This window comes from Cricetulus griseus, chromosome 2 (assembly GCF_003668045.3).
Source record: "Cricetulus griseus strain 17A/GY chromosome 2, alternate assembly CriGri-PICRH-1.0, whole genome shotgun sequence".
NCBI classification, from domain to species: Eukaryota; Metazoa; Chordata; class Mammalia; order Rodentia; family Cricetidae; genus Cricetulus; species Cricetulus griseus.
Window position 1 is genome coordinate 86805053 of NC_048595.1, and position 17360 is coordinate 86822412.

The window sequence follows — 17360 nt, forward strand, 5'->3', positions numbered from 1 at the left end:
TATCTATATGAATAAATAAATATACAGAAGATTTTTAAACATTAACTTTCATCATTTTCCAGTAAGAGTTATTGAATATTTTGTGTTTACATTAAAAAAAATGAGGCTATATTAAGACTAAGAAGCAGTACCTGATGTTACCAATAGGAATATGTTCTGATTTGATATAATCTGAAGGAAATTTATTGGGTAATTTCTGCCATCTGTGCTGGTCCACACACCTAATCACAGAGCTGGGAAGGTAGAGGCTGGTGGATCTGAATGAATTTGAGGGCGGTCTGGTCTACCTAGTGAGTTCCAGGCCAGCCAGAGCTACTTAGTAAGACCCTGTCTCAAATAACAAATCCAAATATAATTAATTATGTAAATAAAATTCAAATGTAGTAAATAAATAAAATGTAATTTCCATGTTTGCAAATTCTTAATAGAAAATACAATCTAAAAATGGCAGTGGTAGGTAGGCAACAGAATGAGTAGATTGTGCAGTGTATACATTGACCTTACTCAGCCATGCAGTACAGTATCTGGTTGGTGTGTGTGCTGAGTATGTGTGTATTTTTATCTCTGTGGATTCTGTGCTCATCATACTGAAGACCCTGTCAGTGTAGAACTTGTCTCCAGTTTGGAAAACATTGTTGACAGTACTTCATATATGTCTAGTGCTTTGCAGTCTATCTCCACTCCCACGCAACTTATTATCTAACCAAAACAGTGTTCTGAGCCCAGCACTGCCTCCTGCTGCTGGAAGACCTTGAGCAAGATGCTGAAGACTAACTTTCTCATCTGGAAAATGAGAAATAGGGTGGAGGGTACTGGCCACACCCATCCTAAGAGTTTACAGACTAGACATTGACTCAACTGTATAATATATTTGAGTAGTCCTTAAGAACTATGAAGTGCTGTGCTAGTGTCCATCATGACAGTTTTCCTAACTGACTTTGGAATTTGAATTATGGGTGACATCACTGTGTTTGCAGTAGCACTCGTCTGTGGTCTGCCTCAGCTAGACCTGTTAGAATGCTGTGTACTATCTAGTGGTCCTGGTAACAGCATACACGGTGCTGGTGTGCTTATTTTTACCGTCTGACTTTGTTTCAAGGGAGGGTAAAGGCAGCTTGAGAAGACTCATGGACTGTCTCAAGAGAAAACAAGCCTAAGATGACAAGATGAAGGACAGGCTTTCATTGTTTTCTAAACATCCCGAGTCCTTTTCAAATTTAGCAGAAGTGATAGATGGTAGATGGTTGATAGAATGTATACTTGGGTAATCCTGTCATATGTGGAGAACTGCCCTGGGACATTTGTAGTGTATGTTAGTTTGTGTTCTGTAACATAGACACCAAAAATATAAACCACTAGCATCAGAAGTCTTGTGTAGACACTGCTGCCTTTTAAAGGGTGTTTTTGCTGACATTTGTTACATGGTTCCAAATGTAGAGCTTCCTATTAGTGTTCATTTCTTTTTCTTTTCTTTCTTTTCCCAAGACTGAAGTGCCCCTATGAAACGGCTGTGGAACTAGCTGCTCTCTGTCTGCAAGGTACATTCATCTTTAACATCTTAAAGTTACTGCTTTCATTTCAATAAGAGAGGATCTCCTGGATGCCAGGCCTGGTGTCCTGCTTTCTCCCAGGACATAAAGTAAGATGATGTGACCTCGGTCCCTGGAGCCTGCAGTCTGGTGAGGAAAGTACATGGAGCATATGGCAGTTTTTCTAACAACAGGAATGCACAGGAGGCTTGGGAGAGGGGGCCAAACAGGGACATGGAGAGGAAGGTGATTGGAAGAACCAAGGCGAAAGTGTAGTAAGAAGGGAGACCCAGCTCTTGCTTGGTGTGCACATGGCCCTGGGTCCCATCTATACTTCAAGTCTAGGGTTTTGTATAATAAGGGACTAATGCAGGTACAGGTTGGTTGAGTTTTGTACAGCACATAAAACCAAATGCAGTAATGTGCAACAATAATCCCAGCACTTCAGAGGTGGTGGTAGGAGAATCAGAAACAAATTTGAGGCCAGCCTGGGCAACATGAGACCCTGTCTCATAAAAAAAAAAAAAAAAAAGCAAGCAAGCAATAAAGTCATGGAGCTAGTAAACACAGTGTGAAGTTCAAGAAACTGGACTGGTGAATAGCCTTTGGCCCCACTCAAAGAATATGAACTTGGTGGGGTCAACAGCAATTCTTTGCATGTTCTTAAGGAGGCAGACCTGGGTGGTGGGTATTTTGGAAACACCACACTGGCTAGCTATGTGGAAAGAAGGAATTGGAGTGGGGCCGATACATGGGCTGGGGAAGGGTTGTTACCATAACAGAGGTAGTAAGAAACCGAGCAGGGCAGGTGGGTGTGCGCATAGTGAATGCAGCCATGGCTGGATTCCCCGATGAGCCATATTGTGAGAAAGGAGTTAGGGATGACTCAGGCTGCTGCTGCTGATAGGTGGTGGCATCAATGAGTGAGAAGTGGAAAAGGTGGCTCCTGTGGAGTACATGGCCTGTTAGAACCTTGGCCAAGAGGTGCTGAAGTCACCAGCATGCCAAGTGGGAATTGGGTGGCAGGTCTGCCTGCAGGACCGTCCACATTGACTGTTCATCTGTGGGAGGTGCTGCTGGGCTTTCATTTAAAATGCATGAGAAACACTTGCTTAATTATCCAGCACTAATTAAGAGAATGGGATTTCATTATCATGTGATTATCACAGTGCATTTTAATTTAGTGTGTATGCACACACAAGGGCGCGCTCTCTCGAAAAGATCAGACAACAACTTGGAGAAGTTGGTTCGCTTCTTCCACCCTGTGAGTCATAGGGCTCAAACTCAAGTCATCAGGCTCCATGGCAAGTACCTTTATCTGCTGAGGCATCTCACTTAGCCCTACTTACTATTTTTAGTCATTGTATACTGTTACATTTATACATGTAAAGATGTTTTGTTGAGAATGGGTATATTCCCATTCCTGAGTACTTCTAGTCCTTAGTCCCTCCTAACAGGTGCTCAGTAAGTGCAGAGTGAATAGAGGGATGAGCTTGGAGAAACCTGCAGTGTAGACTGAGAGCACTGGTGAGAATGGTGACAGCAAATGCTGTCTAGAGCCGACTGTGTGAAATACCATCCTCTCCCCATGTAGTCTGATGCACCAGGCCTCCTGGTGAGCATGGCAGAGACTCCTGGCTCCTTGTGTTGACCAGATGCAATTTTTACCAGCATAGACAGTAGCCTTCATCTACACTGGTTCCTGAGCTGCAAGAGGCCTAGTCAGGCTTGGCAGCCCTGAAGGATCTGTCAGGGTAGTGTTAATGAAAGGAAAGCACCCAGGCAACCGTGTCAGGCCTGGGGCCATTAATCACTGCAGAAGCTTCCTCCTGAGGCTATTGGCACAACATTTCAAGCCTGTCCTGTTGTCCTGAGTGATTAGAGGAGGAGGTACACCTCTGCCCTTGGCTGGTCCAGCTGTAGTGAGACTGAAAGCAGCATAGAAAAGGATGAACCCAGCCACCCGTGAGCCTTTCTTGGAAAAACTGCCTGTACCCGTAGCATAATTTAAGGCACAATTATAGGTCAGGTACAAATAAATACTTGAAGACTGATGAGGGACACACATGGGGAAGCCCTTATCACATTGTCATTCCATTCCCTGTGGTCTCACCTGCTTTCCTTTGGAGTCCAGCTTGGAGCCCTGCACTGTGATTACTAGCTTCACTCTATCAGTGTGGTGAGCCATTAAGGCACATCTTGCAGTTGCTCTTGAATTAATAGTGCCCCCTGAGCTACTGTGGCCTTCCATGGAGGATGTGCTCTTTGGGGAATACTCTTTGTGTATTTGAAAATCGATCCAAGTCAAAGGTTAAAAGGAATTTGAGATCATCTGTTGTATGACAGTATTCCAGTTTTGCCCGTGTAGTAACGGGCAAATGTCTCAGGTAGAGATCATAGACCTGGAGCAGCAGCTCAGTGATTTGCCCAGGAACACACACGGCAGGGTTGGAGTTTAGTCTCTTCTTCCATTTGAGCCATCTCCCTTACCTTCCATGGCCTTCATGGAGCCAGAGCCTGGCTGCAGAATTGGGATATTCTTGGAGTACCAAGTTCTTCCAGCATGTTCTTGGAAGACACTGGTATCCCAGGTACTGCTCAGGCCTGCTCCAGTACATCAAGGGCTGAAAGGGACACTGCCCTCTTTCTCACTGGCATAATTAATCCTGACAATTTAGGATACCACTAAACACGGGGTCCTATTGAGTCACATTTGCCAGTGGGTACATGGGATAGCACAGGAATCTTTTTCCAGTCTATACAAAGCTTAGAAGTTTCTAGAACCTCACTCCACAGTGATTTCTAGAACTGAGGTCAGTGGTGGTCTCTGGCTTGGGGAACCCAGCTCACTATACATTGTTTCTAGAACAGAATTTCATGCGTGTGCCCTTGCCCAGGGTAAAAGGCTGGTGCATGTCCTGACCCAGACCCCTCCACATCTTGGTCTAAGGGATGTGAAGGATGGCATTAAAGTGGAGAGGTACTTGCCAGGTCACCTCTCTTTGTCAGACGTTGTCTTGTAAAGGCAGAGTCTCCTTGAATTGGGTTGTATTGCCCCTCCTCTGCGTGAACACGAACTGTTTGTTTAGTGTTTTGAGAATAGGTCTCACTTAGTTTTGCCCAGACCTTGACTGTGAGAGCCTACTACCGTGGCTTATCACATTGACACACCATACTTAGTCACAGGAACATTTATCCATTCTACAAATCAGACAGAGTCCCTCTCCTGAAAGTTGGGCAATGAGATTTTGGTCCTCAGAAGTCACATGCTGGCCATGCGTGTCCTAATGGGGTAATAATGTGATACTGAGTACGTAGTGAGCTGCTGCTGTCCCTGCAGGTTCCTGGGCATGTGTGACCCCATCCACTGGTAGTATTGATGTCTGAGACATCATGTCGGGTGAGAATTTGTTAGAAGTACAAATTTGATTGGGTGGGAATTTGTTAGAAGTACAAATTTGATGTGTGGGGATGTAACCCAGTTGGTAGAGTGCTTGCCTAGCATATAAGACATCCTGAGTTTCATCCCCAGCCCCACATAAAATCAGGCACACTCAAAAGGTAAAGGTAGGAGGATCAGAAGTTGAAGGTCATCCACAGTCACCTTCAGTTCTGAGCCTGGGTCCGTATCAAGATCAGTAAATCTGGATGTGGGGCCCAATGATGTTATGTTTTAATGAGCCCACAAAATGATGCTTTTGCATCTCAAGTTCAAAACCAACTATTGTGGATCAGTGCCTTTCCAAGGGAAGTGCACCAGTCTCCAAGGGTCTTGTGAAATGGCAAATAGTGACTGACCTGTTCCTGGATGGGCATGCAAGTCTGCCTGGTGGTATGTAGACTTGCTAGCCTGAGGCCCACATTTATTATAAACAGCTTATAGAGAAAACTGGAGGATTCCCTTTTATTCTAAAGTCTGCAGGGGTCGAGTGGATTTTCTCATTCATGCTCCAGAGGCATGGGGCCACCATGTCCTTGGGTCTTCTGTTTTGTGGCTTGACAGGAGCAAGACTGTGCAGTGTATACTGGGCTTTTTGTCGTGAAGTTTCCTGTTGCTGTCCCTCTTTTGTGCGGCCCTCTCCTCTCTCCCCTTCTCTGTTCTGCCTGACTTGCCGCATTTACTCCTGCTCAGCACCCCTCCCTGTTCCTTTATCACTCCGATTCTGCATGCATCGAATACTTGATCCATCCTTCCCAGCCCTGCAAACACTAAAGTGCTGCTCTGACCTGTGCTTAAGGAGAGCCCTGTGCAGAAGATGCTCTCTGGCAGATCCTCATTGCCTGCAACCACCTTTTATTGCAAATTTTCACTTCCCAGGGAAATGTGAGCCAGGCTTCCCTAGGTGGGAGAAGCAGTGAGGAGAAAGACAGTAATGACTGAGATGATGGTGTACTTCTCTATTTGAAGGGGGTTAGAATGACTCCCAGGGATTCTGAGGGAAGCGGATAACGAGAGGGCTCTACCTCAGGGGCACCCGTACTTTCTGATAAAATGAATGCCTTTGGATTCGGTTGCAGCAATAACCCAAAGTGTTCAGTGTCTTCTGTTTTCCTCCCTTTTATGAACTGTACAGCGGAGCTGGGGGAGTGCGAGCTTCCGGAACACACGCCAGAGCTTGTGTCTGAGTTTCGGTTCATCCCAAATCAGACAGAAGCCATGGAATTCGATATCTTCCAGAGATGGAAAGAGTACAGGTAAGGCAGTGCACCTCTCTCGTGATCTAAACTGCTTGTTTATTTGTCCTATGTGCTCACCAGACCCTTCTGAAAAACTGTTGCATGACCTTCCTCAACACAGTGCCTTTTGTCTCACAGAGAAGAGGTGCTCCGTTAATGACCAGGTTGGAACCTTTCTCCTGTGTTTCATCCTGTTTCCAAAAGGCCTCTCTTCTGAGAAATGTGCAAAGGTCAAGCCATGCTGTTTTCCGTCTCTGAAATGCACAGCTTCTGTCTGATTTGATTATTTCTTACAATTTTATCCAGGTGTGGATAAAATGCTGTGCTTCCAAGTTTCTGTCCGTCCCGAGCAGTGGTTCTTAACCTTCCTAATGCTGTGACCCTTTAATACAGTTACTTCCTCATGTGGTGGTGACCCCCAACTATAAAATTATTTAGTTGCTGCATCATAACTGTAATTTTACTACTGTTATGAATTGTAAATATCTGATATACAGGATATCTGCTGTGTGAACCCCAAAGGCATCTTGCAGATTGAGGACCACTACTCTAAGAGCAAACCTTTTAGAAATATAGGTGGAATATCCCTAGCTCCCAAATTCTGAATCTAAAATGTGAAACTTGAGCACCAACCTGGTGATACATTTGGAAAATGCACACCAGGCTTTATGGGGCAGGCTGAAGTCTAATCATAGGAACAACTTCTAAATGTGTATGAAATCACCTCCAGGACCTTCCAGTTTTATGTATCAGGTAAATGTGACATAAATGACTTTGATGTTCAGAGTTGGGTCTTACCCTTCAGAGTATCTCATTGTCTTCACATTAGTATTTGAACATCTGAAAAAGGGAAAAAAAGAAAGGACCACCAATAATTTTGGTCTCACACATTTTGAGTCAGGCGTACTTGGCTTGTCGTCCTATGGTGAAATGATGAGACCATGTGACATACAGTTTTATTATATGTCCCCAAAGTGTGCTCATTACACTGAGAGCCAGCATGGTGTTTGTCTTCATGTTTCCCTGCCGCTACCACCCTAATCTAACATACTTGTTTTTGTTTTGCCTGGACCAATATGGCAGTTTGCCAGTGATGCACACACGTGCATATGTGTACATACACACAAACCACATGTTCCTAGTTACTCTTGGACCTGACTTAGTCTGACTTTCTATTTCCCTCAGTCCTTTGATGACTTTTAAAATTAAAGACGGCATGGGTTCTTGTCATAAAATGATAGGGAAATGTGCAGGTGTCCAGTCAACAAGTCCCACCCACTCTTCCACATGCAACCTCCTTTCTCCCAGAAGAAGGTCAGGAAGAACAGTTTTTCCCTTTGCCTTAGACCAAACTCTTATTTCTTTTTTCTTTTCTTTTTTTTTCTTTTCTTTCTTTTTTTTTTTTTTTGCGACAGGGTTTTTCTGTGTAGCCCTGAATATCCTGAAACTCACTCTGTAGACCAGGCTGGCCTCGAACTTAGAGATCTGCCTGCCTCTGCCTCCTGAGTGCTAGGATTAAAGGTGTGCACCACCAATGCCCAGCGTACACTCTTGTTTTCTTAGGTTATCCTCAGAAACACCTTTCTGTGGTCTTCCTATTCAGTTAACATGGGGCTCTTGGAGATTGTTTCCCATCCTTATAAACTTGGGCTCTCCATTGCTGTAACTGTTGCATGACTTTCTGTAACACAGTGGGCTCTTCAGACCCTGCGGGTGTGTGGGGCCCTTTTACATGTGTCTCCGTTGTTTTTTTTCTAAGGGGAAAGAGCCCTGCCCAGGCGGAACTCTCCTATCTCAACAAAGCAAAGTGGCTGGAAATGTATGGGGTGGACATGCACGTCGTCAGGGTAAGAACTCTGTGTGTTTACGTCATTTTATTTTGCTGTTTCTGAAAAAATGCATAGTGTGCCATCAAAAGTAAATTTTGGTGAGGAAATTGTTTGCGTTCTTCTCTGTGACGACCTGTTAGAACCCTCTACCGACTGTCACTTCGTTTGTTTGTAGGGAAGAGATGGCTGTGAATATTCTCTTGGACTGACCCCGACAGGCATATTAATCTTTGAAGGAGCTAACAAAATAGGCTTATTCTTTTGGTAATTTAGTTTTGTCTAATATTAAAAATGTCTTTTCCTATTTTGTGTTGGAAAGTCTATGTGATGGATGATTTTGAGGGGTATTTGCAACACCCAGATTCGCTTTAAAAAAAAAAAAAATCACACCATCCTATTGTCATTGTGGGTGTGTGGCCGATGCACTGAACCTCTAGATAATCATATTTAAATGAATGAATGATGATTTTTCTTTTCTTAACCAATCTAAACTTTTATGAGTAGAAAGGAAACTGTTTGATGTGTGGACAGTTTGGCTGTAGACTGCCCTTTTTAAAACGCTCTCTCTCTGACCAGGCCTAAGATCACCAAAATGGACTTTAAAAAGAGCAAACTGACCCTCATTGTAGTGGAGGATGATGACCAGGTAGGCCTTGCTCCCCGCTGTCCTCCTCATTGCCTCCCGCCGGTGTCCCTGTGACATACGCCCCCACGAGGACCTTTGCTTCCTCCCTCAGGGGCGTGAGCAGGAGCACACCTTCGTGTTCAGGCTGGACAGTGCACGCACCTGCAAGCACTTGTGGAAGTGTGCTGTGGAGCACCACGCCTTCTTCCGTCTGCGCACACCCAGCAACAGCAAGTCCACCAGATCGGACTTCATCCGCCTAGGTTCCCGCTTCCGGTTCAGGTTGGCAGTTGCTTTACGACATGGACCGTGTGTTTCAGAGAATGACCACTCCTTTTTTCTGTGTATGAACGTAGCAGCAGATTTGTCCGTCCATCGGGTTGTTTGTCCCACCCTCCATTTCCTTCCTAAGGTGTGCCATTTAAGTCCAGCCACAACCTCTCTGGCTTCCATCACTTTACTGATAAAATGGAACTGATTTGAGGTGAAATGCTTGGTGCCAGGAGTGTTTGAGATGGTGGCATTTTTCTCAGTTTGGAGATGTTTGCATGGGCGATACTTGATATTGCAAATATTTGAGTTTAGGACCCCCGAATGTTTTGGATTTGGGGGTGAAGTGTGCTCAACATGTAGTAACCAAATTGCTGGGATTACACCTATAGCTAGAATGGTACTGTCCAGTGCAGTGGCCACTAGCTACCTACCTGAAGCTACGATAGTTGAAAACAATTGGTTCTTGGTGTCAACTGCCTCATTTCCAGTGATCTGTGGCCATAAGGTGGTAACTGCCTGTGAGTAGGGCAGACACAGCACAAAGAAAGGGTCGTTCACAGTAGGAGGCTCTGTTGGATTGTGCTGCACTAGAACTCATGACCCTAGAGGCAGCCTCAACAAGGCAGATCAAGTGTCCCTGGTTTACAAACTATACTAGGCTCAAACTCTCTGCCTTAGAAGTGTATCCCACACACCTGGCCTTGGTGCTTCTATTTGTTTGTGTATATGTGTATGTGTGTTGTTGTTTGCATTTCTTCCAGTGGGTCTATCCACTTGTGTATGTGCAAGCTTTCATAGAAGCCTGAGAGTGACGTAAGGGACTTCCTCGGTTGCTGCTGTCCATCTCATCTCTTGATGAACCTGGAGCTCACTGACTGAGCTATACTGCTGGTCTCCACTTATCTCCACCTCCCCAGTGCTAGGATTACAGATTGCAGAACAAGACCCCTGCTGTTGACATGGTGCTGAGAATCCAAACTCGGATTTTCATGCTGTGTCAGGACTTTACTGCCTAAACATCTTCCCAGCCCTGGTTCTTAAACTTCTCACCATTGCTATGCTTCCTTTTACATGATAGTGTCAAGAGATTGGGTAATGATTAAGGATGAGAGAGAGAGTGTGTGTGTGTGTGTGTGTGTGTGTGTGTGTCTGTCTGTCTGTCTGTCTGTCTGTCTGTCTGTCTGTCTGTCTATCTGTATTTGAATTTGAGAAGAGCCTGAAAAAATAGCTTATTCTCACATATTTTCACTTTTGAGTTTAAAAACTGAGTGCATGAAAACTCCTGGGGCATCTTTAAAACTGAAAATGCACAGCCTCCATAATCAGAGTGTGTGAATGTGCACATGTGTGTGTCAGCCCTTGGGATGTGAATTTTATTTTGTTTTAATTTTATATATTTTTGTGTATGGGTGTTTTGTCTACATGTGTGTTTGTGCACCATGTGAGTGCCTGGTGACTGAAGAGGCCAGAGAAGATGTCAGATGTCCTAAAACAAGAGTTGTGAACTATTATGTGGGTGCTGGAAATTGAGCCTGGATCCCCTGGAAAAGCAGCCCACAGAGCCATCTCTCCAGCCTGGAATGCACTTTTAAATACACTCCCGAGTCTAAGAATCTCAGTTACATGGTAGAGAACTGCACTTGGTTTCGTAACCTCTGCCCACACGTGGCATGTCCCTGAACTCTGTTTAAAATGCCAGCAGTGTCGCTCACTTCAGGTTTATGCACCATGCATGGGAATGGCTGTGAGTTTCTGTTTAAAGACTAGTTTTTGTTTGAATGTGTTTTTTAAATGCTCTAAGGAGAGGGAAAAGAAGACCAAGTCCTAGAGAAAAAAGAATCGCATCACCAGGCCCTTGAAGGATGGACAGGTCAGCATGGCAGAGGTTCACAGAGCCACTGGCTGCAGTCTACCCATATCTGTGTGGATTTGGAGTTGGGTGGAGAGGGCAGTCGAGGAGATTGCCAAAATAAGTAGGCTTTTTCCTTCTGGGAGGATGCTCCAAGGATTGGCTCAGACGTAGTGACCTTTGTTCCTCAAGGAGAAATGAAGAAGGAAGGGAAGTTTGGAGGTGAGGTCACCCCTAGGAGGCATCTGGATCAGGTAGCATTTGGCTCCTTCCATCTAAAAAATCAGCCAAAAGCAACTGGACTGGAGCAGTGATGGGTGGATCAGCAAAACACAGCTCCCCTCCTGGAAGCTGCATCTGGCTTCACAGTGCTCAAGTCTGGAAAGCCCTTATGAAGTTAGAAACAGTTCCTGTGGTGCATCACAAGGGAAGCCAAGGTTTAGTTTAGGGGCCTGCTACAAGAGCCTCGGAGAAGATGTGAAATGCTAAATGTCTCTATGGTGTTCCTTGAAAGGTTATTCTGTGTCTAATCAGTGTTTTCTTCTTTAAGTGATCCAAGTACTCAGACCTATTTGGTTTGAGCAACCAAGTGGTTGGCACTTAAATTGAAGTTTTATCCTTTGGTAGAAAGAGATTCTTGCCCCTGTGCCTGGCTTGGCAAAGGAGATTGTATTTCCAAATAGAAGCTTTAAACTTAGCATGTCTTTACCACGAGAGTTCATGCTAAGTTGAAATGTGCACTGGAGCTCTTGAATAATAAAAATATTCACTTGCAATAGCTGTGGTATGCTGAGAGCTGGTATTGACGTTAATGTGCAATCAAATATTTCCTTCCCAGTGGGCGGACAGAATATCAAGCTACTCACGGCTCCAGATTGCGAAGGACCAGCACCTTTGAGAGGAAGCCTAGCAAACGCTACCCATCCCGGCGACATTCCACATTCAAAGGTTACTCGGTGTTCCTTCCTTGGTGCCATTTTGCAAGAGGGCTTGGTGGGTCGGTTAGCTGGGGAGGAACTTAGTGCCATTGCCCTCTGGTGTTTGAAAGCTGTGGGAAAAGAATGTCATGGGACTCACACCCTCCAGTCTTAATCTTTGTCCCACTCAGTGTGCTCCTTTGCCTCTTCTTGTCTGTCTTCCTTCGAATGTTCCTCTCTACTTCGTTCAGGCTTGGATCCTCAAGAGTATCACGTTTGCCCATAGAAGGTACTGCATCCATTGTCTCCACTGCCTTGCCATTCCTGGTGGGGACATCAGGCACTTGCTAACCTGAATTATGACCACAGAAGAATGGATGCAGAACCTGCAGAGACAGAGTTCAGGTCCCCCATGGTCAGTCCAGACATGGCCATCCCTGAATACAGCTGCACCCTGCTGTGCTACTCTCCTGCTTAGAATTCCCTGAACCTCACTCATGTCCCTTACTGACTCCCACCTGTGTGAGGCCTGAGACCAGGATGTGCCAGGCAGTGCATGAGCCCTCCTGGCTCAATTCTATTCCAGTTAGGTTTCAGAATCTTAGCTGGAAGCTCTGTATAGCTCATTTCTCTGCACAGATGGGTTCTCTATCTGGCACACTCCAGTTAGCAATAAGTTGTTTGTCCTTTTTTTTTTTTTTTACAGCAAGACTGTTCTATACATTTTTCTTGCATCACCTGGGCTTTAGTGGGTCTCTATGGAACCCTGCTTTTATACCTATGCCTTCTAGAATCTTCAACCTTTGTCTCCCTGTACCCATTTCCTTATGTGATAAGCCAACGGCACAGAACTATCACAGTCAACAGGTTTTAAGTCATTTTTCAGTTGCTTTAGAGGAGAAAAAAAGCCAAGAGCTCCCTCCCTCCATCCCAAAATACAGCCTTAACTTTAAGAAACACCCGGGAGCCAGACTGTGATAGCACACACCTTTAATCCCAGCACTCAGGAGGCAGAAGCAGGTGAATCTCTCTGAGTTCCGAGGTCAGCCTGGTCTACACAGTGAGTTCCAGAACAGCTAGAGAAACCCTGTCTGTGTAGAGAAACCCTGTCTCTAAAAACCAAACCAACAAGCCAAAAATACAAGCAAGGGAGATGGGCAGAGGGAATGGGAGAAGGTGGGGAGGGAAGTTGCAGTCAGTATGTAAAATAAGTGAAAATTTGTAATTAATGAAAAGGAAAGAAAAAGCCACAAACAAAAAGAAAGGCCAGGAACATGTTCAAGAGAGGGCAGTACACTGATGAAGGATGACTACAGGCAGCACCGGGCAGTGTCTAAAGAAATAGCAAGGGGTGAGAACTCATGCCAGGACCATTGTCCCCCACTAACAGAACCACACTTGGGTGTGAGGGGTGGGTGGGGTATGTTGTCCATTGAGTCACAGGTGTCCAAAACAGGCCAATCTGGGGAACAACTTTCTAAAGAAAAAAGCACTGTTTTGATGTAGTTGTAAGCACACAGTTCCCATAAGTGTTTGCTATCATAAGGGGCGGGGGGGGGGGGTATCGAGGAACGTCCAGTGTAGCTGACCTAGATGTGGAACATATGGCCAGATCCCACTAGATAGCTTGAGGCTGTTTTAGACTTCTGCCTCTGAGGACCTTTTTCTCCTCTTATTTTACTGACATACTTTCCAGCTAGAGGCCTAGAATCTTTGTGAAGCTCTGAGTGATTTCCCCTGTTGTACCCTTCTTGAAGTAAGGATTGCTGGGTATAGCCTGGTTGGGAGAGTGCTTGCCTGGCTCCATTGAAACCCTGGATTTGGTCTCCCAGTTCTGTAAACCAATAATCTCAACACTGGGGAGGTAGAGGCAGGAAGATCATCAGAAATTCAGTGTGGTCCTCAGCTACGTCGTATTTGAGGCCAGCCGGAGCAATATACAACTTTGCCCCCTCAAAAGAAGAAGAGTAGTGGGGGGAAAGTTGGGGATATATCTCGGTGGTAGCAAGGCTGTGGGTTCAATTCCCAGCATTAAACAAAAAAAGAAAAGAAGTGTAGTTGAATGAGTGCAAGCCTTTTATGCAGGCTCTGCCTCTGCCCATCAAAAATGCCTGCTCCACGTTCTTTCAGAGATGTCTGCTGGTGTTTCATCCCCCATCATTTACATTGTTTTCCCATCTCCACTCATCACCACCAGCTCCTCAGGAGCAAGCACGGTCCTGTGGTTGTCTCCTGGTGCTTTGTAGGCATATCGGCACACCCAGCCCTGGGAGCCTGATCTAGAGTTGCCTAGAGAACTAGGGAGGAACCATGTCAATCAGAGGGAAGGCTGTTCAAATCCTTGGGTAAGAAGTAGGTAGAGTTCAGAGCTGTCTGGTTTGAGATGAGGACTGTGGTTTGATAGACAGCTCTGTCTGTGTGTTGTCGTGTAGTGAATGTTTTAAAGTTTTACATAACTTCCCATCCTTTCTTTACAGCAAGCAACCCGGTGATTGCTGCTCAGCTCTGGTAAGTACCCCCAGACTCCCCAGCACATCTCTCCCCTCTAATTACCTGTGTGTTTGCAGTGTTGACTTTCTCCTTAATACAATTAAATCTAAGTGGCTAGCCTGATAACTTTTCTTTTCCTTTTCCTGCTGCCTGGCTGTACCATCCTCCCAGCTTTCAAAAAGCATACAACAGAATGTTCCAGGACTTTCTTGTTGCAAAACAGCTATTTTGTTTGAGTAGCATAGTGCTTTGTGTGTGTGTTTTGTTGTCACAGTGGTAAGGTGGCAGCCAAGTACGCAGCACGTGCCAGAGGCGAGGGTGGGGACTGAAGGCCCCGCCGCTGAGCGAAGGTTCCACAGCAACAGGTGCTGCGTTGTCCGGTGACATGCAGATGCTAGGAGGTGTTAAACGGCACTGGAAGGTGGAAAGATGGCTCAGTGGGTAAAGGTGCTTGCTGTGCAGGCCTTGAAATTTATGTTCAAACCCATGTAGAGGTGGAAAGAGAGAACTGGCTCCATAGTGCTGTCCTCTGACCTGACCTCCACACATGCACCATGCCGTGCACAAACATCATGCACATAGACATAACAACAATAATAAAAGCAAGCAGACAGATAAATAAGCCACCTCGAGAGTTCCCACCAGAAAATAATGTATCACAAGCCTGAAAAATCTCCTGTGGGGTACTTGGCAACAAGCTTCCCATCCGGAGACACATAGGAAATATTTTGAATTCTGGGCTGTGACATCTCTTTCAGAACTAGTCAGTGCTGCTGTAGCAATACTGAAGCAGCTGTAGACAATATGCAAATGAATGAGCATGATTGTGATTTAATAAAACTTTATTCATAAGTACCAGTTGGCCACATTTGGCCCATGGGTCAAATTAGCTGCTTCTTCCCTAGCTTGACTCTGCCTGTGTCTGGAATTACCTGATGAGCTATGAAACATCCCCTTTGGGCAGGACAGCCCTGGGCCACATTAATACTTGTACACATGTAGGGACTTGGGAGTTTGTTCTTCAAAGCTTCCCTGGTAAGGTTAGCGTGGTCTCTAGATGAGATCACTGCCCTACCTACTACCTCACCTTCTCTCTCCTATCTGAAACCATCTCTTTTCCTCTATAAGCATGGCATGCTAGGATTGACTGTCATGGGAAAGAAAAGTTGGTAGATAGATCATTGGTTCTAAACTGCAGGCTGAGTCCTCAAGGCTGATGGGGCAAAGATGGTGGTGGCCAATGAGATGGGTACAGATGGCCTGTGCTTTGTACTCTCATCCTGGCAAACAAGACATGCGATCAGGGCCTCCACTGCTCTGGCTAGCATCTAAGCTCCAACCTCAGGAACCCCTCTCCATAACAGTTTTTTTTTCAAATGCATCCTGGAGCCTTTGGCCTTCTGCTTGCTATGCTTCCTTTTTTCCTCATTTGCAGGCAAGGATCTTGGAATAGGTTGGTGTTCTCCCCAGATTTTTTAGCTTGTGATTTTTACACTCTCCCACCATCCCCAAAAAGCCTGACTTAAAAGCAAACAAAACAGAGAAAACCGGAGAGCTACTTGTGGGTAGAGAAGGACCAAGGCCCACCTGTTTGTTGGCTTCCTCCCCACCTCAGGAAGCACTGAGATCCTTTCAAGAAACCTTGGGTTCCTGAGCGCAAAGTTAGCATAGCCTTAGGTTCCAGAGTGTATTTGCAAGGACAAGCTGGCCTGTTCATGCCATCTGCCTTCTGCATTTAGTGAAGGTGGGGAGAATTCTCTTGAACCCATTGCTCCTGTGGTGGAAAGTATGGGGTATTTACAGTGTTCTCAGGTTGGGTAGTTGTAGGTCTGCAGGTGTGCTCTCTGTCTTGGAGGGAGGGGGGGGCTCTGGCAGTCAGGGTCTCAGCAGATCATAGGCTGAAAACTGGTGGTCTTTTCAGCCTGTCAGGTCCTGCTTTTAATTCTCAGGGGATTGTAAGCTACAGTATTTCTTGCTTTCTTAGGAGATGATTGTTTTGTTTGTTTATATTTCCCTGATAAAGTGGCATTTCCCTCTTAGAATCTAGGGGAGATTATATATTGGGAATGAAAACAAACATTAAAAAAATCGCCACACTCACAAAATAGTGTCAGTAAATATACCCTTTAGGAACAAATGAGCTAATAACTGCTGTTCACAGCTGTTCAATTGCTCTTCCCAGCCTGTGGGATCCAGGGTAAGTAGAATTGCTGTGGGGGCCATGGATGAAGTTGTGCTGGGAACCACAGAGGTACTGCTGGAAAAACAGCACCGTGTGGAACACTTTACCCACCTGCTGAGATTCAGCCTAAGTGGTCTGGCTCAGAGCCTGGCTTCACTACCAGGCCTCTCTGAAAACTAAATGCAAACCCAGTGTAAGACTCAGAACGAAGATGCCTCTTCTCCTCCAACCCCCTTCTTAGAGAGGCAATAAACCTTGATTCCAGGCACCCTAGCAACAGTGACTGCCCAGTGATTGTTCTGGGGTTGTGAGGTTTCTGGCAGGCACTGAGCTTGCATCTTATACAGCAAACATTCTCTCTCTCTCTCTCTCTCTCTCTCTCTCTCTCTCTCTCTCTCTCTCTCTCTTCCCTCCCTCCTTCCCTCTCTTTCTCTCTCTTTCTCTGTATGTATGTGTATATATATATATATATATATATACATATATATATATATATTCCACACATATTTATGTATGTGTATATGTTTATATATTTGCCAAGCTAGTTCTCATTAAGATCCTAATCAAATTAGATCACACTTGAGCTCTGAACTTTTCCACAGACCCTCCAAGAGCCAGCTAGATTTAGTGGAAAGAAAATAGGTTTTGGTTCTGAGCACATGTTGAGTCAACCCTATCTCAGCCAGTGACTGGCTAGTGATTCTTAGTTAGATCCCTAATTCTGTCTGAAGCAGCTGTTCCTTTTGTCTGTGAATTGAGGTGGATTAAGGTGGTAGGGAATGTCATAGACTTTGTCACCCTGCTATGTAGATTAGTAACAGGGTAGAGGCTTAACTTGAATGAACACTCACCGCTGTGTCCAGATCAGCAGCAATGAGTGTCACCATGTTCCAGGGACTCGCGTGATCCCTACCACAGGCACTGTGGTAGGTGTCTCGAAGAAGCTGATACCTCTCCCTCCAGCTGCAAGAAGCTCTGTGCCATCACTA

General features: G+C 45.3%; 1 protein-coding gene across 1 annotated transcript in view; it reads left to right on the top strand.

Moving 5' to 3' along the window:
• Epb41l4b (erythrocyte membrane protein band 4.1 like 4B) overlaps positions 1 to 17360 on the top strand; it is a 144428-nt gene that overhangs the window by 57836 nt on the left and 69232 nt on the right. Inside the window, 8 exon segments of the mRNA XM_027403049.2 lie at positions 1486 to 1538; positions 6104 to 6224; positions 7966 to 8053; positions 8211 to 8299; positions 8612 to 8681; positions 8773 to 8942; positions 11621 to 11730; positions 14177 to 14207. Coding sequence (XP_027258850.1) covers positions 1486 to 1538; positions 6104 to 6224; positions 7966 to 8053; positions 8211 to 8299; positions 8612 to 8681; positions 8773 to 8942; positions 11621 to 11730; positions 14177 to 14207 — 732 coding nt within the window.